This window comes from Leucoraja erinacea, chromosome 1, assembly GCF_028641065.1.
Source record: "Leucoraja erinacea ecotype New England chromosome 1, Leri_hhj_1, whole genome shotgun sequence".
NCBI lineage: Eukaryota > Metazoa > Chordata > Chondrichthyes > Rajiformes > Rajidae > Leucoraja > Leucoraja erinaceus.
Genome location: NC_073377.1, coordinates 135522308 through 135545579, shown reverse-complemented (window position 1 = coordinate 135545579; position 23272 = coordinate 135522308). Strand labels below are relative to the sequence as shown.

At 43.6% G+C, this 23272-nt stretch overlaps 1 protein-coding gene across 1 annotated transcript in view; it reads right to left on the bottom strand.

Annotated features, from left to right (window-relative positions):
* Positions 1-391: 391 nt before the first annotated feature.
* srp72 (signal recognition particle 72) overlaps positions 392-23272 on the bottom strand; it is a 65840-nt gene continuing 42959 nt past the window's right edge. Inside the window, exons 13-19 of the mRNA XM_055643805.1 lie at positions 19810-19905; positions 12795-12898; positions 8856-8933; positions 6439-6576; positions 5559-5596; positions 3449-3608; positions 392-681 (exon numbers count right to left, since the gene is read on the bottom strand). Of these exons, the coding sequence (XP_055499780.1) occupies positions 513-681; positions 3449-3608; positions 5559-5596; positions 6439-6576; positions 8856-8933; positions 12795-12898; positions 19810-19905 (783 nt within the window). The 3' untranslated portion in view covers positions 392-512. The remainder of the gene's footprint in view (positions 682-3448; positions 3609-5558; positions 5597-6438; positions 6577-8855; positions 8934-12794; positions 12899-19809; positions 19906-23272) is intronic.

Genomic DNA, 23272 nt, shown 5'->3' with positions numbered 1-23272 from the left:
GAAATGAGTTGCTTAAAGCTTAAATAAAGTTAAGTAAATTACGAGTAGATTAAAGTTTAATTTGCCTCACAACAGTCTACATTTACTTGTTTCGTTTGTTTGAGAAAAAAAAAATATTTGTCCAGTGTGGTAGGTGTCCAGGGTGATAGAGGCTCCCATTCTCATCATAGCTACAAACAGTGTGCCATCTCTATTGTTTTCAGTTGCCTCACCCACTGACCTCGATCCCTGATCCCATCCTCTCATCACCTGGAGTTATTGGAATGAGAACGTCAAAGCAAGATAAAGGAATGCCTACTTGCATTATTTGATTAGCTCTCAAATATAGAAACTCATGTATTCGTGTTGGTGTTTCACTTAATCTGCAAATATTATTAAATACATTTGAGTATTTAAAAGGTTGTCACCGAGTCCTTTATTATTAAAACTCCTTTAACACCATAATGTGTTTACATTGATTGTTCCAACTTTAATGCATATTTGGGGAATATGGTTCACACCATCAATCAAGGTCACCATCCCCCCTTTCCACCTTTCTTCTTTTTTTGTTGCTGCTTTTTCTTGGAGGCTGCTGAAGGCTTCTGCTGCCGAGGAGGCACAATGTTGCTGGAAGCTGCTACAGTTGCAGCAATCCCAGGTCTTGGCGATGTGGGTGGGCTATTCACAGTCTTGCTGGCATCACTGAATAAAGAGCAGAATAATCATTAACCTGGCTATAAAGTACAGCTACTACACACAAAGGTAGATAAAAGTGCTGGAGAAACTCAGCGGGTGCAGCAGCATCTATGGAGCGAAGAAAATAGGCAACTTTTCGGGCAAAAACCCTTGTTCAGACTGATGAAGGGGGGGGGGGCAGGGAGAAGAAAGGAGAAAGGAAGAGGAGGAGCCAGAGGGCTGAGGGAGAGCTGAGAAGGGAAGGAGACAGCAAGGGCTATCGTAAATTGGAGAAGTCAATGTTCATGCCGCTAGGGTGCAGACTGCCCAAGCGGAATATGAGATGCTGCTCCTCCAATTTCCGGTGGTGCCCACTCTGACCATGGAGGAGGCCCAGGACAGAAAGGTCGGATTTGGAATGGGTGGCGGAGTTGGTGCTGAGCCACAGGGAGATCAGGTTGGTTAATGCGGACCGAGCGGAGGTGTTCGGCGAAACGATCGCCAAGCCTACGCTTGGTATCACTGATGTAGATCAGCTGACATCTAGTGCAGCGGATGCAATAGATGAGGTTGGAAGGTGGTGCAGGTGAACCGCTACACACATTCAGTCAGCAACAACATTTTCAGGACATTCGCACAGATACATGGGTAGGACAGGTTTAAACTAGAGGCAAGGGGTGGGAACAATAGTACGGCAGCAATTGGATGGAGTGATCGGAAAGTAGAAGTTAGGACCAATAGGTCTCACAGGAATGACAGGCAGTGAGAGATGATGGAGAGACATGGTGAGGCTGATAGACTGAAGTGTATTTATATCACTGCAAGAAGTAACGTGGAGGAAGAGGTGGAGGAGCTGCGACACTAATCAGCAGTTTTCAGAGAGGACACTGGAGGCTTTGTCTGCTGAGGTGATATAGGTAGGGCTTAGAAATAAGATAGGAGCAAGAAAGCACTCTAATGGGACTGTACTATAGTCCCCTAATCGCAAATGGAAGATGTAGGATATGGAAACAAATTAATAAAAGATTCCAAAGAAACAGGGTTGTCTAAGTGGGTGACTTTAACTTTCCCAGAATTGACTAGGACTTGCTCAATGCTAAACATAGAAACATAGAAATTAGGTGCAGGAGTAGGCCATTCGGCCCTTCGAGCCTGCACCGCCATTCAATATGATCATGGCTGATCATCCAACTCAGTATCCCTTACCTGCCTTCTCTCCATACCCTCTGATCCCCTTAGCCACAAGGGCCACATCTAACTCCCTCTTAAATATAGCCAATGATAAAGGTTTAGGTTTTAAACTTAGACAGGAAAGGCTTAGACAGGAAAGAATTTGGTAGCTTTATCCAAGAGGATTTCCTGAAACAGTATGTGGATAGTCCAACTGAGAAGGGAACATACTGGACCCTGTATTGGGAAATGAGTCTGGCCAGGCTACTGTGTTTCAGAGGAAGAGCCTTTTGAGGATAGTGATCTCAATTCCATACGTTTTAAGATTGTTTTGAATACGGATGTCTGGATCTTGCAGAAAGGTAGTAAATTGGAGCAAGACAATCTATAACACTATTAGGCAGGACACTGATAGCAGTTATTGGATAACTACACATCTGATATATGGGAGTCATTGAAAGGGCATGTTCCAGTGATAAGGAGGGGTGCAGATGGCAAAGTAAAGGAGCCTTGGATGACCATAGAGATGGTAAATTTGGTTAAAATTAAAGAGGAAATGTACATAAGGTTTCAGATGATGAAATCACACATGGGCTTTGAGGAATATAAAGCAAGTAGTAGAAAGAACTCAGATGGGCTCTTTGAAGGGCTACTATGGGCCATGAAATAGCTTTGGCGGGTCAAATTATAGAAATTACAAGGGCTTTTAATACTTACATTAAACACAAAAGGGTAACCAGGAAGCAGGTAAGGCCAATCAGGGATAAAGGAGGGAATTTGTACTTGGAATCAGGGGATATAGGATAATAAACGAGTACTTTGCATCTCTATACACTGAGGAAGACAGTGAGATCAGTGTAAAGAATACTAATATACAAGGGCTGTTTGAGATTTAGGTGGCAGTATTTGGAGCTCTTGATAAGCATGAAGGTAGATAAATCCCCAGGGCCTGACATGATCTATCCCAGGTTATTGAGAGAACCAGAGAGGAGATTTTGGGAACATTAATGAAAATCTTTACATCTTCTCAAATCCCAGGCAAGGTCCGGGTGGACTGGAGAGTAGCTAATGTTGGATCTTTATTTAAGGAGAATAGTAGAGAGAAACTAGGGAACTAGAGGTAGATGAGCCTCACGTTAGGGGTGGGGAATCGATTGGATTGAAGAGATAAATGCAGCATAATCAAGCACCAGTCTCACTCCGGCTACTCACCCTTCTCCCAATACCCTCTACTTCTTTACTCCCCTACCCTGGGAAAAATAATCTGTGCATTCACCCTGTCTATTCCACTCACGATTGTATACACCTCTATAAGATCACCACTCAACCTCCTGTGTTCCAAGGAATAGATTTCTAGTTTGCCCAACGTCTCCTAATAACAGCCCCTTTAGTCCTGGCACCATTTTATTTCCTTCTTGCTTCTTAAAGTTTATATACACTTCTTGCTTAATTTTGGCCTTGGATGACCAGCAGTAGCAATCTTAATATTAGCAGAAAAAATTAGCAGAATCTTGGGAGCACAGGAGGATGTCAATCCACAACACCTGACTTTTTTTTTGCAAATATCAACTTGCATCTTTCACCACATGTACAGAGTAAGAACAATCCCACAGCAAACACTCACAGTTCACTTGTTCCAGATGATGTTGCTCCTTGAGTTCCTTTCCCAATGAGTTCCTTCTTCTTCCCCTTCTTTCTCCCACGATAATATGAACGTTCCCTCATAGGAAGCCATCGCTCTGGATCAGGAGTCACTTTCGGATCATGATTTTTGGGTAGCTTACCTACACAACATAAAGTGGGACATGATGGAGGTGGTTTACATTCACAGGTCAACAAGATCAACATCATCTAAATTAGCTATTTTGTTTCAAGCTTGGCCTAATATTGAAAAGCCCATGCTGGCTCTCTGAGTAATCACGCTGACATAATTGCCCCTCTTATTTCTTTGTACCCCGTTCCTTCTATTGTTCATCAACTCTATCCCAATTGTCTAACCAGCACACTGTGGAGATGTGGGAGGAAACTAGCGCAGGCAAGAGATCCTCGTGTGGTTAACCGATATCACACAAACAGCAGAGGTCAGGAATGAACCAGTACCGCTCTGTCCGCTCCTCTGTCCTCAGTGGCAGATATAGGAATGTTCATGTGTCCCATCCAGTAACTCTAGATTGATATGACAAGGTTCCTCATGGAAGGTTGGTTAAGAAGGTTCAATGGTTGGGTATTAATGGTGGAGTAGCAAGATGGATTCAACAGTGGCTGAATGGGAGATGCCAGAGAGTAATGGTGGATGGTTGTTTGTCAGGTTGGAACATGACGAAGCATGCACAATAAGTGGCTCCACTTTCCTCAGCTACAATGATTTGATGGTGTGGTAAAGTGTCATAGTTGCATATGCAGATGGGGGGGGGGGGGGGGTTGGGGGGGGAAGGAAGTAGAGTTTCAAAGTTGAGAAGAGAAATTTATGCCAGACATGCTTTGGGCTGAAAGATATTCAAGTACATGGCTCAAGATACAGGTGGAACTCACTAGGGTACCAAACATCAAAATCAAAATGAACTATCAATTATGGTATGTTACAGAACCTACCTGAACAGAGGGATCTGGGAATAATCTGCCCAGTTCCGTGAAAGTGGATTCTGGCATTTAGAGGGGGGGGTGGTTTAAAACGCTTTTTGTACTAGGCTTTTCCAATCGAAAATGTTCAGCCTAGTAAATCATTAACGGAAAATCGCTGAAAGACCCCGTCGCAAAAGGTATTATTAGTTTTTATGTCCTTGTATAATAGTTATAGTAGTTTAAAAATCACTCTCTCATTCCGCAACCTCTCGCAGCCCCAGGGTTTTATAAAGCAAGCAATTAAAGGTATGTACCTTACTTTTACATTAAATGGGGCTTGTATATAACCCTGTATATAAAGTTCTATAGGAGTTTCATTTTGGGCTCTTTGGATCCCGCAGTAGGTTAAGGGGGCACTTGATGGGCACAAATCCACTAAAATGATGAACGTTCTAGACAGCGTTGTTCAGCTTTTCCCACTAGAAATCCGATTTAAATTGACTTTAATTTACATGCAAATGAGAATTAAATTCCTTCCATTTGGCCTATAAATTGATGTAGAGATTTAAAAAATCATGTTTTATTGTGAATTGTTTGTGAATGATTATTTGGACAGGTGGTGGGCTATTTTCGTGTTAATCATTTAAAAATAAATGGATAGAGTTTAGGTCTGGGAAGGGAAGTTTGAAATTATGCTACAATTGCAGGTAACTAACTAATTAGGGGAGATTATGTGTTTCAGGTCATCCAAGTCGAGATTATTTTCCGTATTTGTTTCAGAATGGTTATATGATCTATGATAACTGAAAATTTCACTTCTTGTTCTCACATTTCTAAGAAGTTATGGGCTTGCTGCGTGTCCACGATCACAGTCTGTTTTGTTATGAAAGCATGCACAAAAAGCTCACTCTCCTAGGAACATGTTTGAGTAGCTAAAGTGTCATAAGTGCATGAAAATGGTCATAACTTTTTAATCACTGGGTGATATGAAAGAAAAAAAAGGTGTCCAATTAATGCTTTTGTTAAGCTTTCAAGTGATGGGATCAAGGTGCAGCTTGAATTCACTAAATCTCAAAATTTGTAACATTGCTTTATATCAATCACAAAATAAACATATGCTACAAAACCTATGACGGGAAGAAAGAAAGAAGAAAGAAATCTAAAGAAAAAACCTCTCTTTTTCTTCTTCTTTTTCTTTATATCACCCTGTCTGCAAAACAAAAAGTAGTGTCAGAAGGAACAATTCTACAAAGCAGAATGAATTATGGGCAAAAAAAACCAACTATTTTTGTGAAATTTGCAGTCATGAAGCTCTGGGATTGAAACATGTTTAACAAAGAAATGCAGATGCTGGAAAAATCGAAGGTGAACAAAATTGCTGGACAAACTCACCGGGTGAGGCAGCATCTATAGAAAAAAAGAAATAGACAACTTTTCGCGTCGAGGCCCTTCTTCAGACTGATGTGGGGGGTGGAAGAAAGGAAGAGGGACAGTAGGCTTGTGGGAGAGCAGGGAAGGGGATAGAAAGCAAGGACTATCTGAAATTGGAGAAGTCAATGTTCATTTACAAGATGGAGGCGTAGGCAAGTCCGGTGACAAGATGGAAGCGCATTGACTTATCAAATTTCAGGTAGTCCTTGCTTTCTCCGTCCTTCCCCTCCCCAGCTCTTCCACAAGCCTACTGTCTCCGCCTCTTCCTTTCTCCACCCCCCCCCACCACCCGACATCAGTCTGAAGAAGGGTCTCGACCCGAAACGTCGCCTATTTCTTCTCTCCATAGATGCTGCCTCACCCGCTGAGTTTCTCCAGCATCTTTGTCTACCAGGGATTGGAGCAGATCAAATTTCTTCCTTACATACAGTTGTCAAATCAACGCAAGTCTCTGCTGGGTGCAGCTGATCGAGGCAATGAGAAGGAAAGCATATTAACACCTTCAGAAGATTCACTATGTCAACGGACACTTATCCACCTTCATTCTTTGGGCAGAAATCAGTTGGAGATAAAACCTTAAAAACTCTGTTCATTCTGTGCTTTTAATATGGTGCCACATACCCACGTTCGTTTGGTTGGATTTCACCTGCCACTTTTCCAGCCTTCTTCCTGATGTATGTGGCACCATGTGAATTCTCCAAGGCATCAACATCCACTTTGAAAGACATAGCCTCAAGTGAAGGCAGGTGTTTACTAAGTCTGGACATGTATGTTTAGGAAATGTAAACATAACCATTAAACCATTATTGTTAAAAATCTTTAAGATTTCTCAATCTATCCAGGGACATTTCGACAGGTAAATAGGGCAAGTCATAACAGGATAAGGATCTAGTGTGGGCAAACGTGATTGGTTTAGATGAGCAAAAAAGTCAGCATGGATATGGTGCCCTGAAGGGCTGTTGCTGTGCTGACAACTATGATGAACATATATTAAATATACCAATATATTTAATCATGGGGAGTACCAAATTATGCAATTACTTGGTTACAAATTAAAATATTAGCTGCTCATCCCATCCCCAGCAGTAAGGTAGTTCAGTTTTCAGACATATGCTCCCTAAAACACTTTCCTGACACCCTGGACTTAACTCCACACCAGGCACATAGGACACAGAACATGGAACAGGCCTCTCGGCCCACAATGTTTGTGCCTAACATGATGCCAAGTTAAACCGATCTGTGGAGACTGTACATGATCCATATCACTCTGTTCCCTGCACTTACATGTTATCTAACCTATCTAACAGCCTCCTAAATGACACTAAGATATCGCCTCCACCACCACCCCTGGCAACGTGTACCAGGTCCCCACTACTCTACAAACACTGGCTCCACACATTGGTTAAACTCTCCCCCTCTCACATTATAGCTATGCCCTCCAGTTTTGGTCATTTTCACTCCAGGAAAAAGGTTCTGACTGTCCTATACTTCTGTCATCTCCCCTCAACCTCCAATGTTCCGGAGAAATCAATCCAAGTTTATCCAGCCTCTCCCGGTAGCTGCAACCCTCTAATCCAGGCAGCATACTGGCAACCTCCTCTGTATCCTCTGCAAAGCCTCAAAATCCTTCCGGTAATGGGGCAACCAGAACTGCAACAGAACTGCAATTGCGGCCCAACAGAAATATCGCACCATAAGCCTTCTTTTCCACTCTATATTTATGCTGCCACCTTCAGTGAGCTATGAACGTGAACTTCACCATCCCTCTGCACATCAATGCTGTTAAGGTTCTTGTCATTAACTGTATACTTTCCCCTAATATTTAACCTTCCATCCTCACATTAGCTCGGGTTAAAATCCATCTGCCATGTCTCCGCCCATTTCTGCAGTTGGTCCATATCCCGCTCTATCTTTTGACAGCCCTCACTGTCTGCAACTCCTCCAATTGTGGTCAACAAACTTACACATCTACATTTATGTCCAAAGTAGACAAAAAATGCTGGAGAAACTCAGCGGGTGAGGCAGCATCTATGGACAAAAGGAGTAGGTAACATTTTGGGTCAAGACCCTTCTTCAGACTGATCTGACTGTCCAAGTCATGTATTGACATTATAAATAGCAGAGGTCCCAGCACATATATGTACAGAAGTCCACTGGTTACAGACCTCCAGCCAGAAATCTCCATTCCACCACAACACTGTCTTCTATGAATATGCGAGTTCTAGATCCAGACAACCAGGTCACCATGAATCTTAATCTTCAGGATCAGCCTACCATGAGGGACTTTATAAAAAGTCTTACAAAATCCATGTATATAACATCCACCGTCCTACCTTCATCAATCTCCTTCATCATCTCCTCAAAATACTTAATCAAGTTAGAAAAGGCATGTCCTGTTGAAGAAGGGTCTCTGCCCGAAACGTCACCCATCCCTTCTCTCCAGAGATGCTGCCTGTCCTGCTGAGTTACTGCAGCATTTTGTGTTTATCTTCTGCAGTTCCTTCCTACACATAAAATACGATGCTGGCTATCCCTAATTCATCCATTCTCCGATACCATCTACCATCCTAGTCATCCTGCTCGTTTCCTCTCCTCCGTACTCTCATCTCCCATAACCGAGCCTCACATTTCCCTTCTATCCTCCCTCTTTTCCCTCGCTGTTCCACCCCTGTTTTACATTTCACTCCTCCTCTTCTCTCCTTATCTGCAACATTTTTGCTTCCTTTTCACCCTTAGCCATTATCACTTAGCCCACCCATCTGCCAATCATCCCATCACTTGTATCCGCCTATCACCCCACCCGCACCTCTTTTCTCCCCCTACTCCATCAATCTGAAGGGTCCCGACCCAAAACATCGTATGCCTATTCCCACCATAGATGCTGCCTGGCCAACTGAGTTACTCCAAAGCTGTGTTATCCTCGATATTATAGCATCTGCAGTTTCTTGTGTCGACATTGCTACTCTTCCATTTGCTATTACTCGAAGATGTTATAAAATGTTATAAATAATTAAAAATGCTTTTGACTTAAAGGATACATCTTGGCTTTTTCGGAGTCCACCAATGAATATGCAGAGATGAGTTGTGCCAAAGTCCGTACATCTGCAGAATTTTGTCTAGACAGAAAACAAAACCAAGTTCATAAGTCATAGGAGCAGAATTAGGCCATTCGGCCCATTGAGTCTATTCCGCCATTCAACCATGGCTGATCTATCTTTTCCCCTCAATCCCATTCTCCTGCCTTCTATCCTATGACACGCATAGTAATCTAGAATCTGTCAATCTTAATATCAATTATTAATAACACATTTTCTGTTATTTGCACTTTATCAGTTTATTTATTCATGTGTGTATATATTTATATTATGGTATATGGACACACTTATCTGTTTTGTAGTAAATGCCTACTATGTTCTGTGTGCTGAAGCAAAGCAAGAATTTCATTGTCCTATACAGGGACACATGCCAATAAACTCACTTGAACTTGATCTAGAATCTGTCAATCTTCACCTTAAATACCCAAAGACGTTCCGCACAGCCGCCCGTGGCAGTGAATTCCATAGATTCTCACCTCTGACTAAAGAAATTTGTGCTCATCTTCTTTCTATAGATATGTCCTTTTATTCGGAGGCTGTACCCTCTGCTCCCAGACTCTCCCACTAGTGGAAACATCCTCTCCGCATCCAAGAAAAACAAGTGGTCTGATAATAAAATTAAACCACTGCTGTCCAGGATTGTACCTGTACATTTCATTTCATACATGCAAACCATCAAGCAGTCTCAAATTATACTTTACATTGGAGTCAGAGCGACATAGATCATTACCACATAAAAACAGGCGCTTTGGTCCACCTTGTCCATATTGACCAGGTTGGCATATTGGGCTAGTCCCATTTGCCCGTCTTTTTCCCATATCCCTTAAAAACATCCTATCCATATATCTGTCCAAATATTTTTTTAAGTCAGCATGCACTCTACTGTCCACCTATAGAAGTTAGAGAGAGTCATAGAAACATAGAAAATAGGTGCAGGAGGAGGCCATTCGGCCCTTCGAGCACAATAACCTGGCCCTCAACACCAACAAAACCAAGGAACTGATTGTGGACTTTGGAAGGGGTAGGATGGAGACCCACAGTCCCGTTTATATCAATGGGTCGATGGTGGAAAGGGTCAAGAGCCTCAAATACCTGGGCGTGCACATCTCTGAAGGTCTTTCCTGGTCCGAGAACACTGATGCAATTATTAAGAAAGCACATCAGCGACACTACTTCCTGAGAAGACTATGAAGAATCGGTATGTCAAGGAGGACTCTCTCTAACAGGTGCACAGTAGAGAGCATGCTGACCAGTTGCATCGTGGCTTGGTCCGGCAACTTGAGCGCCCAGGAGCGGAAAAGTAGTAAACACTGCCCAGTCCATCATCGGCTCTGATCTCCCTACCCTACCATCGAGGGGAACTATTGCAGTTGCTGCCTCAAAAAGGCTGGCAGCATCATCAAGGACCCACACCAATCTGGCCACACATTCATCTCCCTGCTACCTTCAGGTAGAAGGTACAGGAGCCTGAAGACTGCAACGTCCAGGTTCAGAAATTGCTGCTTCCCCTCAGCCATCAGGCTATTAAACTCAGCTGAAACAAATCTCTGAACACTAATAGACCATTATCTGTTAATTTGCACTTTATCTGCTTATTTATTGATGTGTGTATATATTTATATAATGGTGTACGGACACACACTGATATGATATGTTCTGTATTCGTGCCTACTATATTCCGTTGTGCTGATGCAAAGCAAGAATTTCATTGTCCTATCTGGGACATATGACAATAAACTCTCTTGACTTGGCTCTTCTTGGGCACCGGTATAATTGATGCCCTTTTAAAGCCAGTGGGAACCTCAGACCTCAGAAGTGAGAGGTTGAAAATGTCCGTAAAAACTCCAGCCAGTTGGTCCGCACAGGTTTTTCGAAAACGAACAGGAATACCATCAGGTCCAGATGCTTTTCGAGGGTTCACCCCTCTGAAGGATTTTCTGACGTCGGCTTCAGTGACTGAAATATCATCACAGCGAATGGGGGCTCGGGAAGGCACATCAAAGCGTGCGTAAAATGCATTGAGCTCGTCAGGGAGTGAAGTTTCGCCGACATTCGAGCTGTCTCCTGATTTCGCCTTGTAGGAAGTGATTGCATTCAGGCCCCACCACAGCTGCCAAACATCTCATCCTCCAGTTTGGAGCAGAAGTCCCTTTTGGCCTTTTTGATGGCCTTACCAAGGTCATATCCTGACTTCTTGTAGACCATTGTTTCATCAGACATGAATGCCCGGTGCCTGGTCTTCAGAAGAGTGCGGATCTCAAAGTTCATCCATGGTTTCTGATTGGGAAACACTCGGAAAGTTTTTGTACGGATGCAGTCCTCCACACATTTCTTCATGAAGTCTGTAACGACTGTGGCGTATTTGTTCAAGTCCATTGCCGAGTCCTTGAACATTGCCCAGTCTACAGACTCCAAACAGTCCTGGAGTTGTTCCTCTGCAGATCAGATGGTTATTGGCTGTAACCTTCCCTCCATTGATGAACTGTACACTGCAAGGGCCAGGAAGCGAGCGGGTCAGATCATCTCTGACCCCTCTCACCCTGGCCACAAACTCTTTGAATCACTTCCCTCTGGAAGGCGACTCCGGACTGTCAACGCTGGACATAAAAACAGCTTTTTTCCACGAGTAGTAGCTCTACTCAATAACCAAAAATCTGTAGCCTCCTTTTGCTCTGGTATTTTATTTAATTCACATGTTTTATTATTAATGTTTAATTTTTTATGTGTCATTCCTAACTGTCACTGTATGTCACGTTGTCACTTGTGGGCAGAGCACCAAGGCAAATTCCTTGTATGTGACTACTTTGCCAATAAACTTATTCATAAACTTAGATGTTGTAAACAGTCCTCTGATCACTTTTCTTCATGCCTTGCGGTATAAAACAGCAGCGATGCTTCATGGAGAAGGACGACAGAGTCATAGAGTGATACAGTGTGGAAACAGGCCCTTCGTCCCAACTTCTCCACACCGGCCAACACTGTCCCAGCTACACTTGCCTTCGCTTGGTCCATATCGTTTGCAAACCTGTCCTATCCATGTACCCGTCTAACAATTCCTTAAACAATGGGATAGTCCCAGTCTCAACTACCTCCTCTGGCAGCTTGTTCCATACACCCACCACCCTTTGTGTGATAAAGTTATCCCTCGGATTCCTATTAAATCTTTTCCCCTTCACCTTGAACCTATGTCCTCTGGTCCTCGATTCCCCCACTCTGGGCAAGATACTCTGTGCATCTACCCGATCTATTCCTCTCATGATTTTGTATTGTATACCTCTATAAAATAACCATATAACCATATAACAATTACAGCACGGAAACAGGCCATCTCGGCCCTACAAGTCCGTGCCGAACAACTTTTTTCCCTTAGTCCCACCTGCCTGCACTCATACCATAACACTCCATTCCCTTCTCATCCATATGCCTATCCAATTTATTTTTAAATGATACCCCTCAAATCACCCCTCATACTCCTGTGCTCCATGGAATAGAGACCCAGCCTACTCAACCTCTCCCTACAGCTCACACCCTCTAGTCCTGGCAACATCCCCATAATTCTTTTCTGAACCCTTTCAAGCTTGACAATAACTTTCCTATAACGTGGTGCCCAGAATTGAACACAATATGGATTATAACCAGCATCACCATCACATATTGCCCAGTGACACAGGACAAGTGCGGCAGGGATGTTAGCAATAATTCTATATTCAACCATACTAATAAACAACTCTGCTTCACAAACCTCCAGTTACTAGAGAAAGTAGTGACATTTTCACAAAATAAACAGTCCAAATTAAAGTAACCTCTTGCAATACACAGTCAGTGCCAGATGATTCATGTTACTGAAGCAATTGCTAAACTATAGAGAATGTTATAACGTACCTCCAAAGTTGATCCAAATCACTGATCGCTTCCTTCTGCCGCCCATATTTCAGTTTAAAATTGGCTGCTTCTCTCACTAATAGCAAATGCGCCGGGGTATTTGGCTATATTTAAAAACAAAATGACAATACATGACACCATGTGCCCCACATCCCAAAAATAATGCAAAACATTTGCATTGCGCTCCTTCATGGAATGTGAGGGGAAGTAGAACACAATGACAAAATCACATAAACGCCTCGGTTTTCTTAGAAGATTAAGGAGATTCGGTATGTTGACATAAATAATCTCACAAACTTGCACAGGTGTATGGTGGAAAGCATACTGACTGGTTGCATCACGGCCTGGTTCGATGACTCAAACACCCAGGGACAAAAGAGATTACAGAGAGATTAATAAAGGACAAAGTGTTGGAGTAACTGGAGTTGGCCAAGGCCGACTGGAAAAGGATCCTAGCAGGAATGACGGTGGAACAGCAATGGCAGGGATTGCTGGGCATAATCCAAAAGATGCAGGATCATTTCATGCCAAAGAGAAAGAAAGATTCTAAGGGAGTAAGAGGCAACTGTGGCTGACAAGGGAAGTTATGGATGGAATAAAACTAAAAGAAAAGCTGTATAACATAGCAAAGAGTAGCGGGAAGCCAGAGGATTGGGAAACTTTCAAAGGACAACAGAAGGTAACAAAAAGGACAATATGGGGTGAAAAGATGAAAGACGAGAATAAGCTGGCCAAGAATATAAAGAAGGATAGTAAAAGCTTCTTAAGGTATGGTAAGAGAAAAAGATTAGTAAAGACAAATGTGGGTCCCTTGAAGACAGAAACAGGTGAAATTATTATGGGGAACAAAGAAATGGCAGAAGAGTTGAACAGGTACTGACAGGTACTGGCAAAGGAAGACACAAACAATCTCGCAGATGTACTAGATGACAGAGGATCCTGGGAGACAGAGGAACTGAAAGAAATTTGCATTAGGCGAGAAATAGTATTGGGACTGAAGGCTGATGAAATCCCTGGGCCCGATGGTCTGCATCCCAGGGTGTCAGTGTGAACTGCGAAGAGGATGCTAGGAGGATGCAGGGTGACTTGGACAGGTTGAGTGAGTGGGCAGATGCAAGGCAGATGCAGTATATAATGTAAATAAATGTGAGGTTATCCACTTTGGCGGCAAGAACAAGGAGGCAGATTATTATCCCAATGAGTCAGATTAGGAAAAAGTGAAGTGCAACAAGACCTGGGTGTCCCTGTACACCAGTCACTGAAAGAAACATGCAGGTACAGCAGGCAGTGAAGAAAGCTATTGGCATGTTGCCCTTCATAACGAGAGGATTTCAGTATAAGAATAAAGAGGTCCTTCTGCAGTTGTACAGGGCCCTGTTGAGACCACATCTGGTGTATTGTGTGCAGTTTTGGTCTCTTAATTTGAGGAAGGACATCCTTGTGATTGAGGCAGTGCAGCGTAGGTTCACGAGATTGATCCCTGGAATGGCGGGACTGTCATACGAGGAAAGATTGGAAAGACTGGGCTTGTATTCACTGGAATTCAGAAGGATGAGAGGGTATCTTATAGAAACATATAAAATTATAAACTGGACAAGTTAGATGCAGGAAAAAATGTTCCCAATGTTGGGGGAGTCCAGAACCAGGGGCCACAGTCTAAGAATAAAGGGGTGGCCATTTAAAACTGAGATGAGAAAAAACTTTTTCACCCAGAGAGTTGTGAATTTGTGGAATTGTCTGCCACAGAAGGCACTAGAGGCCAATTTAGGAGAGTGAGAGAGTTCAATGTTTAATGTTGGGTTGTAAACTACCCAAACAGAATATGGAAGACACTGTTCGGTCACAGGTATCGACCTCCCCATCATCGAAGGGACCTACAGGATTTGGCAATTTCTTATATATGTGGGAAAGTGCAATTATAAAATGTATCTCAAGGATCAAAGCAGAACTGAAGGGCATTGCTTAAACACACGATGAATCATATTAAATGTATACAAACATTGTATACATTATAAAATGTAAATGTATACAAAAAATGTATACAAAAGTGAGTGGCTTTGCAGATAGTGAAGATGGTTGTGAACGATTGCAGCAGGATCTGGATCGATTAGCCAGGTCAGTGGAGGAATGGTTGATGGAATATAATACAGAGAAGTGTGAGGAGTTGCATTTAGGGATGTCGAACAAGGGCAGGACCTACACAGTAAATGGTAGGCCTCTGGATAGTATCGTAGAGCAGAGAGATCTAGGAGTACAGGTGCATGGTTCCTTGAAGATCGAGTCGCAGGTAGATAAGGTGGTCAAAAAAGGCTTTTGGCACTTTGGCCTTCATCAGTTGAATATAGAAGTTGGGAGGTCATATTGCAGTTGTATAAGACGTTGGTGAGACCGCATTTAGAATATTGTGTTCAGTTCTGGGCACCATGTTACAGGAAAGATATTGTCAAGCTTGAAAGGGTTCAGAAAAGATTTACGAGGATGTAGCCAGGGCTAGAGGGTGTAAGCTATAGGGAGAGGTTGAGTAGGCTGGGTCTCTATTCCATGGAGCGCAGGAGGATGAGGGGAGATCTTGTAGAGGTGTACAAAATCATGAGAGGAATAGATCGGGTAGATGTACAGAGTCTTTTACCCAGAGTACGGGAATCGAGGACCAGAGGACATCAGTTCAAGGTGAAGGGGAGAAGATTTAATAGGAATCCGAGGGATAACTTTTTCACACAGGTGTATGGAACAAGCTGCCAGAGGAGGTAGTTGAGGCTGGGACTATCCCATCGTTTAAGAAACAGTTGGACAGGTACATGGCTAGGACAGGTTTGGAGAGTTATGGACCAAGCGCAGGCAAGTGCGACTAGGGTAGATGGGACATTGTTGGCCGGTGTGGACGAGTTGGGCCAAAGGGCCTGTTTCCACACTGTATTACTCTATGACTCTATAAGCATACTCCAAAGCACTTCTGATGTGTCTGTTCTATAATATTCTTGTTGCAATGGAAGAATGTTGTACATTTTTTTAACGTCTAGATTAAATGTAGAATATAGAACCTAGAATGGCACTGCAAAAACACCTTCACCCCATACCAATTGCCTGCACATTATTTATATACTTGCATTCCCTGCCTGGTCACAACTTTAGATGCCTATTAAATGTTGCTTTCATATCTCCTTCCTCCCCCTTCCCTTGGCAGCACATTCCAGGTACCTACCACTGAGTGAACACTCTCTCTCTCACCTAAAACCTACCCCCTCTGGTATATTTCAAGTTTGTCCAACTCTCCTTCAACCCGATACCCTCCAATTCAAGCAACAATCTGATGCACCCTCCACATCCTTTCTGTAAAGCAGCGAGCAGAAGCGCACACTTGGCCAGTCAGCATTAATGGCATCAATGGTGGCCTCGTGGATATGGTGAAGAGCTTCAAGTTCTTTGGCATAAATTTCACCAAAAGTTGTCTTGGACCAACCAGGTTAAAGCTAAGAAAACACACCAATCCTTCTATTTGCTCAGAAGACTGGGTGTTTGACACATCTCTAATGACTGTTAACAAACTCTTGCAATGTACTGTGTAGTGAGGAACTGCAGATACTGAGGACATATTCGATTCCTCTGACATTTCTTTATTCCCATTATCACCTCTCCTGCATAATTTTTCAGCAATCCCACACCAATTCTCGCCTCTTTCTTATTGTTTATATATCTGAAGAAACTTTTGTTATCCTCATTTATATTATTGGCTAGCTCCCCTTCATGTTTCATCTTTTCTCCCCGTATTACCTTTTTAGTTCCTTTCTTTTGGGTTTTTAAAAAAAAAATTTTATAAAGCTTCCCAATCCTCTGGCTTCCCACTAATCATTGCACTTTTATATGCCTTCTCTTTTAGTTTTGTGCTGTCTTTGTCTTCCTTTGTCAGCCACATTCTCCTGTTAGAATCTATCTTCCTCTTTGGGATGAAGTTTCTGCACATTCCAAATTATTCCCAGAAATTCGCGACTTTGCTGTTCCACCGTCATTCCTGTCAGTCGCCTATCCAATCAACTTTATCCAACTCCCTCATGCCTCTGTGGTCACCTTAGCTCAGCTGTAACACCGACACATCAAATTTCATTTTCTCCTTCTCAAACTGCACGATGACGTTTATCATATTATGGCTACTACCTCATAGTGATTCCAAGATGGCGGCGCTGCCTTAGCCGCTGCGGCTCGCCTGCAGTCAGTTTGTTTTTTCTTTTTTTGTTTGTTCTTTTGTCCTGTTTTAGTTAATTTTTGGTTTTATTTTAATTTTATTATGTTGTGTATGGGTGTGGGGGGGAGAAACGTGTTTTTGGTCTCTTCCTTCGGGGGGATGCAACTTCTCTTGTCGTATCCCCCGTGTCCGTCTCCGCCTGCGCCAAAGCCTAATGGCGGAGCTGGCGGCCTCGGAGCTGGGGAAGCGTTCCAGCGGCAACATCAGAGCTGTGGCGACCCGGCATCGGAGCTGTGGCGTTCCGGCAGCAGCGGCGACCCGACAATGGAGCTGTGGCATTCGGCGGCAGCGGCAGCGGCGACCCGACATCGGAGCTGTGGCGTTCCAGCGGCAGCGGCGACCCGACATCGGAGCTGTGGCGTTCCAGCGGCAGCGGCGACCCGACATCGGAGCTGTGGCGTTCCAGCGGCAGCGGCGACCCGACATCGGAGCTGTGGCGTTCCAGCGGCAGCGGCGACCCGACATCGGAGCTGTGGCGTTCCAGCGGCAGCGGCGACCCGACATCGGAGCTGTGGCGTTCCGGCAGCAGCAGCAGCGGCGACCCGACATCGGAGCTGTGGCGTTCCTGCGGCAGCGGCGACCCGACATCGGAGCTGTGGCGTTCCGGCGGCAATGGCAGCGGCGACCCGACATCGGAGCTGTGGCGTTCCGGCGGCAGCAGCAGCGGCAACCCGACATCGGAGCTGTGGCGTTCCGGCGGCAGTGGCGACCTGACCTCGGAGGATCGGCCACGTCGGGAGCTCACAGGTCGCCTCGGAGCAGAGGGAGAACAAGGAGGGAAGAGACAAGGACTTTAAGATTTTTGCCTTCCATCACAGTGAGGAGGTGCCTGGTGAGCTCACTGTGGTGGATGTTAAATTTGTGTTTATTGTGTAATTTTGTCATTTTTATTATATGTATGACTGCAAGGCAACGAAATTTTGTTCAGACCGAAAGGTCTGAATGACAATAAAGACTACTTTACTTTATAGAGACTCCTTTAACTTAAGCTCACTAATCAAATCTGGTTCGTTACACAATACCAAATCCAGAATAGCCTTTTCCCTAGTATGAGTGACTACAAGCGGCTCTAAGACGCCATCTGGTAGGCACTCTACAAATTCACTCTCTTGGGGTCCAATACCAATCTGATTTTCCCAGTCTATCTGCATATTGAAATCCCCCATGACCACCACAACATTGCCTTTCTTACATGCAGATTGTATCTTCTGATGGAACTTGCACCCTACTTCCTGGCTACTGTTTGGAAGCCTATAAATAACTCCCTTCAGGGTCTTTTTACACTTGCAGCTTCTTAGCACTACCCACAAGGATTCTACATCTTCTGAGGGGGCGCCGTCCAGTTGGGTATGGCTGCCCTGCGTGCAGCTGTCCGTCCTTTCATTTCTTTTTTTAATTTTTAGTACGTTAAAAAGTGTTGTTTGGAGGTCTATTCCTTTTATGTGGGGCAGAGGGGGAAGGGGGAAACTGTATTTCTCAGTCCCTACCTGGTCGGAGAGGCGGCTTTCCTCCGAGCAGCATCTCGGCCCGTCCTCGTGGCCTACCATCGGGGTCTGGAGTGGCGTTTCCTATACTAAGTGCATTGTTCCCTATACTAAGTGCATTGAAATACCTTTAGTTCAGTATTCACCACCGTTCTTCTCACACCGTTCCCAATTTTGCCTTCTGAAACTTTCCACCCAATTACTTCTGGAGGCTTCAGTCGCTTCTCCTGCACTCTCCTTCCCTTTAATTTGATCCACACATCTCCAATTTGTTGAGCCCCCCCCCCACCCCCAATTTAAATTAAAGCCCTTTGTACGGCCTTGGTTATACGGTTTGCCAGGACCCTTGTCCCAGCCGGGTTCAAGTGGAGTCTGCCCCATCGGAACAGCTCTCTAATACTCGTGCCAATGTTCCTCAAATTCAAATCTACTTCTCACACACCAATCTTTGAGTCACATGTTCAACTCCTTAATCTTCTCAACCCTATGACAATTTGCTCCTAGCTCAGGTAGCAATCCAGAGATTATTACCTTTTTGGTTCTGCTTTTCAAATTACTCCCAAGCTGCTCAAATTCCCTCAGCAGAACCTCTTTCCTTGTTCCACCTACGTCAATGGAATAAACATGGACCACGACGATAGGATCTTTCCCCTCCCGCTCTAAATTCCTCTGCAGGTCAAGTGAGATGTCCCCAACCCACGCAGGCAATAGTCTTCAGGATTCTCGATTCTTGTGACAGAGAATAGTGTCTATTCAACAGAATATACTGTCCCCAATGGCGACTACGTGTGTCTTTAGTTTAATATTGAGAAACATGCCCTTCGGCCACCGAGTCCATGTCGACCAGCGATCCCCATACACAAAACACTATCCTACACACTAGGGACAATTGACAATTTTTTACCAAAGCCAATTAACTTACAAACCTCTACGTCTTTGGAGTGTGGGAGGAAACTGGCGACCCCGGAGAAAACCCACGCAGGTCTCGGGGAGAACGTTTATACATTCCCCCCTCGAATGGCTCCCTGATCCAGAGTGCCTCCAACCTTCCCGACTCCATTTACGTTCCATGGCGTTTTCATGGAAATAAATTTTCATAAATTATAAAAGGTTGAACCTTCCTGTAATATATTACTCATTGCATCCTGTCAATCAATCAATTTAATACATACTCCCTGTTTCCTATAAGTCTGCATCAATGGCTGATCCTTCTGCCGATATCTTGCTGTTCCCTTCGTATGCATTTGTCATTTTTATAATGTTCAAAAACAAAAAGCATAGCAAGTGTTACCTGGTGTTCCTGGTACCACTGGATAGTTTGGCAGAAGATTTCTATTGCACTATCAATATCCTCCTCATGGCTATACATAGTGACTAAGGCAGACACCTGTTGAAGAAAATAATATTTTCAATAGTTACAAACCAAACATTTCCTCAACTTTCTAACATAACTAAAATTCATTATGTTTCAGAGCAGAGGGATCTAGGAGTACAAATACAGATATCCCTGAAACTGCCATTTCAGGTGGATAGGGAGGTAAAGAGGTCTTATGGCATTCTGGTCTTCATCAGTCAAAGATTTGAGTATAGAAATTGTGACGTTATGTTACTGTTGAGCAAGACAATGGTGAAGCCACACTTTTCAATTTTGCTCACCCTGCTATAGAAAAGTTCAAAAGTTCATAAGTCGATAGTTTTACCGTTATCCCTCGTGGGCTGGATAAATCTGGTCAAGATGGTCGTCCTACCCAAATTCCTGTATCTTTTCCAGCACGTCCCTATACTTATCACTAAATCTTTTTTTGATAAATTAGAAAGGACAATATCTAAATTTTTATGGGGTAGCAAAACCGGCTAGAATCTGAAAGGCGATACTGCAGTCTCCTAAGAGTGACGGCGGTTTGGCACTTCCTGACTTTAGGCGATACTATTGGGCAGCTAACTTGCAAAACCTCCTGTATTGGATGAATGATGATTGCGACCACCTACCGACCTGGGTACACATGGAAAAGGCGAGTTCACATCTCCCGTTGCGGTCTGTCCTATGCTCCCAACTCCCCCTTCCTATAACATCTGTGGGTGCAGGCCCAATTGCGTCCCTCTCGCTCAAGATATGGAGTCATCTCAGGAAAAACTTCGGTTTACAAGGCCCTTCCATCTTGACCCCACTACTTAAAAACCACATCTTTAAACCTTCAAGTACAGACCACCGCATTCAAAACCTGGCATAGCAACGGTATCAGTAGTATCAAAAACCTATACAAGGATGGCATCTTTTCGTCTTTTGCGGAGCTCTCGTCCAACTATAGCTTCCCAAACCCCCAACTTTTTCGTTTTTTCCAGATTAGGGATTTTGTGAAGAAGACATTTCCCCATTTCCCAAATCGCCCCCCTGAAACCCTGACCGATACCATCTTAACTCTAGATCCCAACCGGAAGAAATGCATCTCTGTTTTGTATAACTTGTTGGGGTCGGTTATATTGAAACCTCATACCTCATTAAAAGCTGCGTGGGAGGGCGAGCTGAATACGAAACTAACAGACCATCAATGGGACTCTGCCTAGGATTTGATCCATTCTTCCTCCATATGTGCCCGTCATGGCCTAATCCAATGCAAAGTCCTTCACAAAGTCCACTACACAAATGCAAGATTATCTAGAATTTACCCCGCTGTTGGGGACACCTGCAACAGATGTAATCAATCTCCTGCCAACCATAGCCATATGTTTTGGTCTTGCCCTAAGCTAGCAGCCTTTTGGAGGAGTGCTTTCGACTTGATAAGCAGAGCCTACGGCCAGACTATTCCTCCAAACCCACTGTCAGCCATTTTCGGTACCCCTCCCAACACCAACCTCTCTGTTGCGGTGAAATGGGTCCTAGCTTTTACAACCTTGTTAGCCCGGAGACTGATCTTGCTTAACTGGAGGCTCACCTGTCCCCCGACACACGCCCGCTGGATTAAGGAGGTGCTTTACAATTTAAAGCTTGAAAAACTTAGGTTCTCTCTCAAAGGCTCTACCAAGACATTCCTAGATACATGGAACCCTTTCTTGGAACTTGTTAACTCTCTCAACTTGTCCACCATTGTTCTGCTCTACTGCAGCTGCTCTCCCCTTACCCCCCCCCCCCCCTCCCCACACTTATTTATTTAATTACTTACTTATTTACTGTTATTAGTGACCCCCCCCCTTTTTTTTAAATTAATTAATTTTTAAAAAATAATCTTTTTTTTAGTACTTTTTGTCTAGTTTATCTTACCATATTTGTGTGGATGTGTATGTATGTGAGTGTTGTTTGTCCCCGTTTGGTTCCGACCTGATTCGGGTGGGTTGAAAGTGGGTAAGGGTAAGGGCTTTGAGGGTCGCTTACATACTGTTGCACAATTATGCCTTGATTGTCACTGTCTGTTATCATTCTATGTATGCAAATTGCTGTGAAATTCAAATAAAAAGATTTAAATCATAAAAGTTTATAAGTCATACGAGTGGATTTAGGCCATTCGGCCCTACGAGTTCTCTGTCATTCACTCGTGGCTGATCTATCTTTTCTGCTCAACCCCATTCTCCTGCCTTCTCCCCATAACCCCTGACACCACGACTAATCAAGAATCTGTCAATATCCGCCTTAAAAATAGCCAATACCTGCTATCACAGCCGTGTGTGGCAATGAATTCCACAGATTCACCGCCCTCTGACTAAAATTCCCCTTCATCTCTTTTCTAAAAGAAAATATCTGGAAAGAGTGCAGAGAAGATTTACACGGATTTTAGCAGAAATCAAGAGCTCAAGCTATAGGGAGAGATTGGAGAAGCTAAGACTTTATTCTGTCTCCTTCCATGAAGCCAATTCTCTATCCAGTCATTCTGTGCCAGACCTGATGCCAAATTAAACTAATCTCTGCCTGCATGTGATCCATATCTCTTCACCCTCTGAATATCCATGTGCCTAGATACAGAACCGGATACAATTAGAACTATTAAAAGACAATTGCACAGATATATGGAAGGGCTTAGGAATGGGTCAAAAGCAGGCAACTCGATCCGCATGGACAAAATTGACTGAAGGGCTTATTTCTATGTTTACTGCTCTATGAATCTATGATAAATCCTGTTTACTTTCACATTGTCTCCAGATTTAATATCTGAAACACTTTTGTATCCAAAATCATTACAAGAAATTAACCAATTTGACAAGGAACGGTGCCACAATAAAAGCAAATACGCTAATACTTTTCTATTAGTCCTTACCCTGGAACACTCTTGCCCTCGGAATCCTGAAATAGAACGGTTGGGCAGAATGGTGAGAATATGGAGCCGATAAGCACAAAGGATGGCTGGAGATTTGATGGGAGATCTGATAGAAGTGTATAAAATTATAAGAGGCATAGATAGGGTGGACAGTCAGAACCTTTGTACCAGGGTGACAATGTCAAAGACTAGATGGCATTGCTTTAAGGTCAGAAGGAGAAATGCTTAAAGGACAAGTATTTCACACAGTGAATGGTAGGTGCCTGGATCCTTGTGGTGGTGGTGGAGGCAGATACGATAGTGACGTTTCAGAAGCATTTAGATAAGCACATGGAAATTCAGATGGTGAAGAGATATGGGTCACATGCAGACAGAGATTAGTTTAATTTGGCATCAGGTCTGGCACAGATATTGTGGCCATTCCTGTGTATAAAGTTTTATGCTTCATGATCTCTGATGTTAGGAACCGATTTCTTTATCATGATACATAGGATGCCAATATGTTGA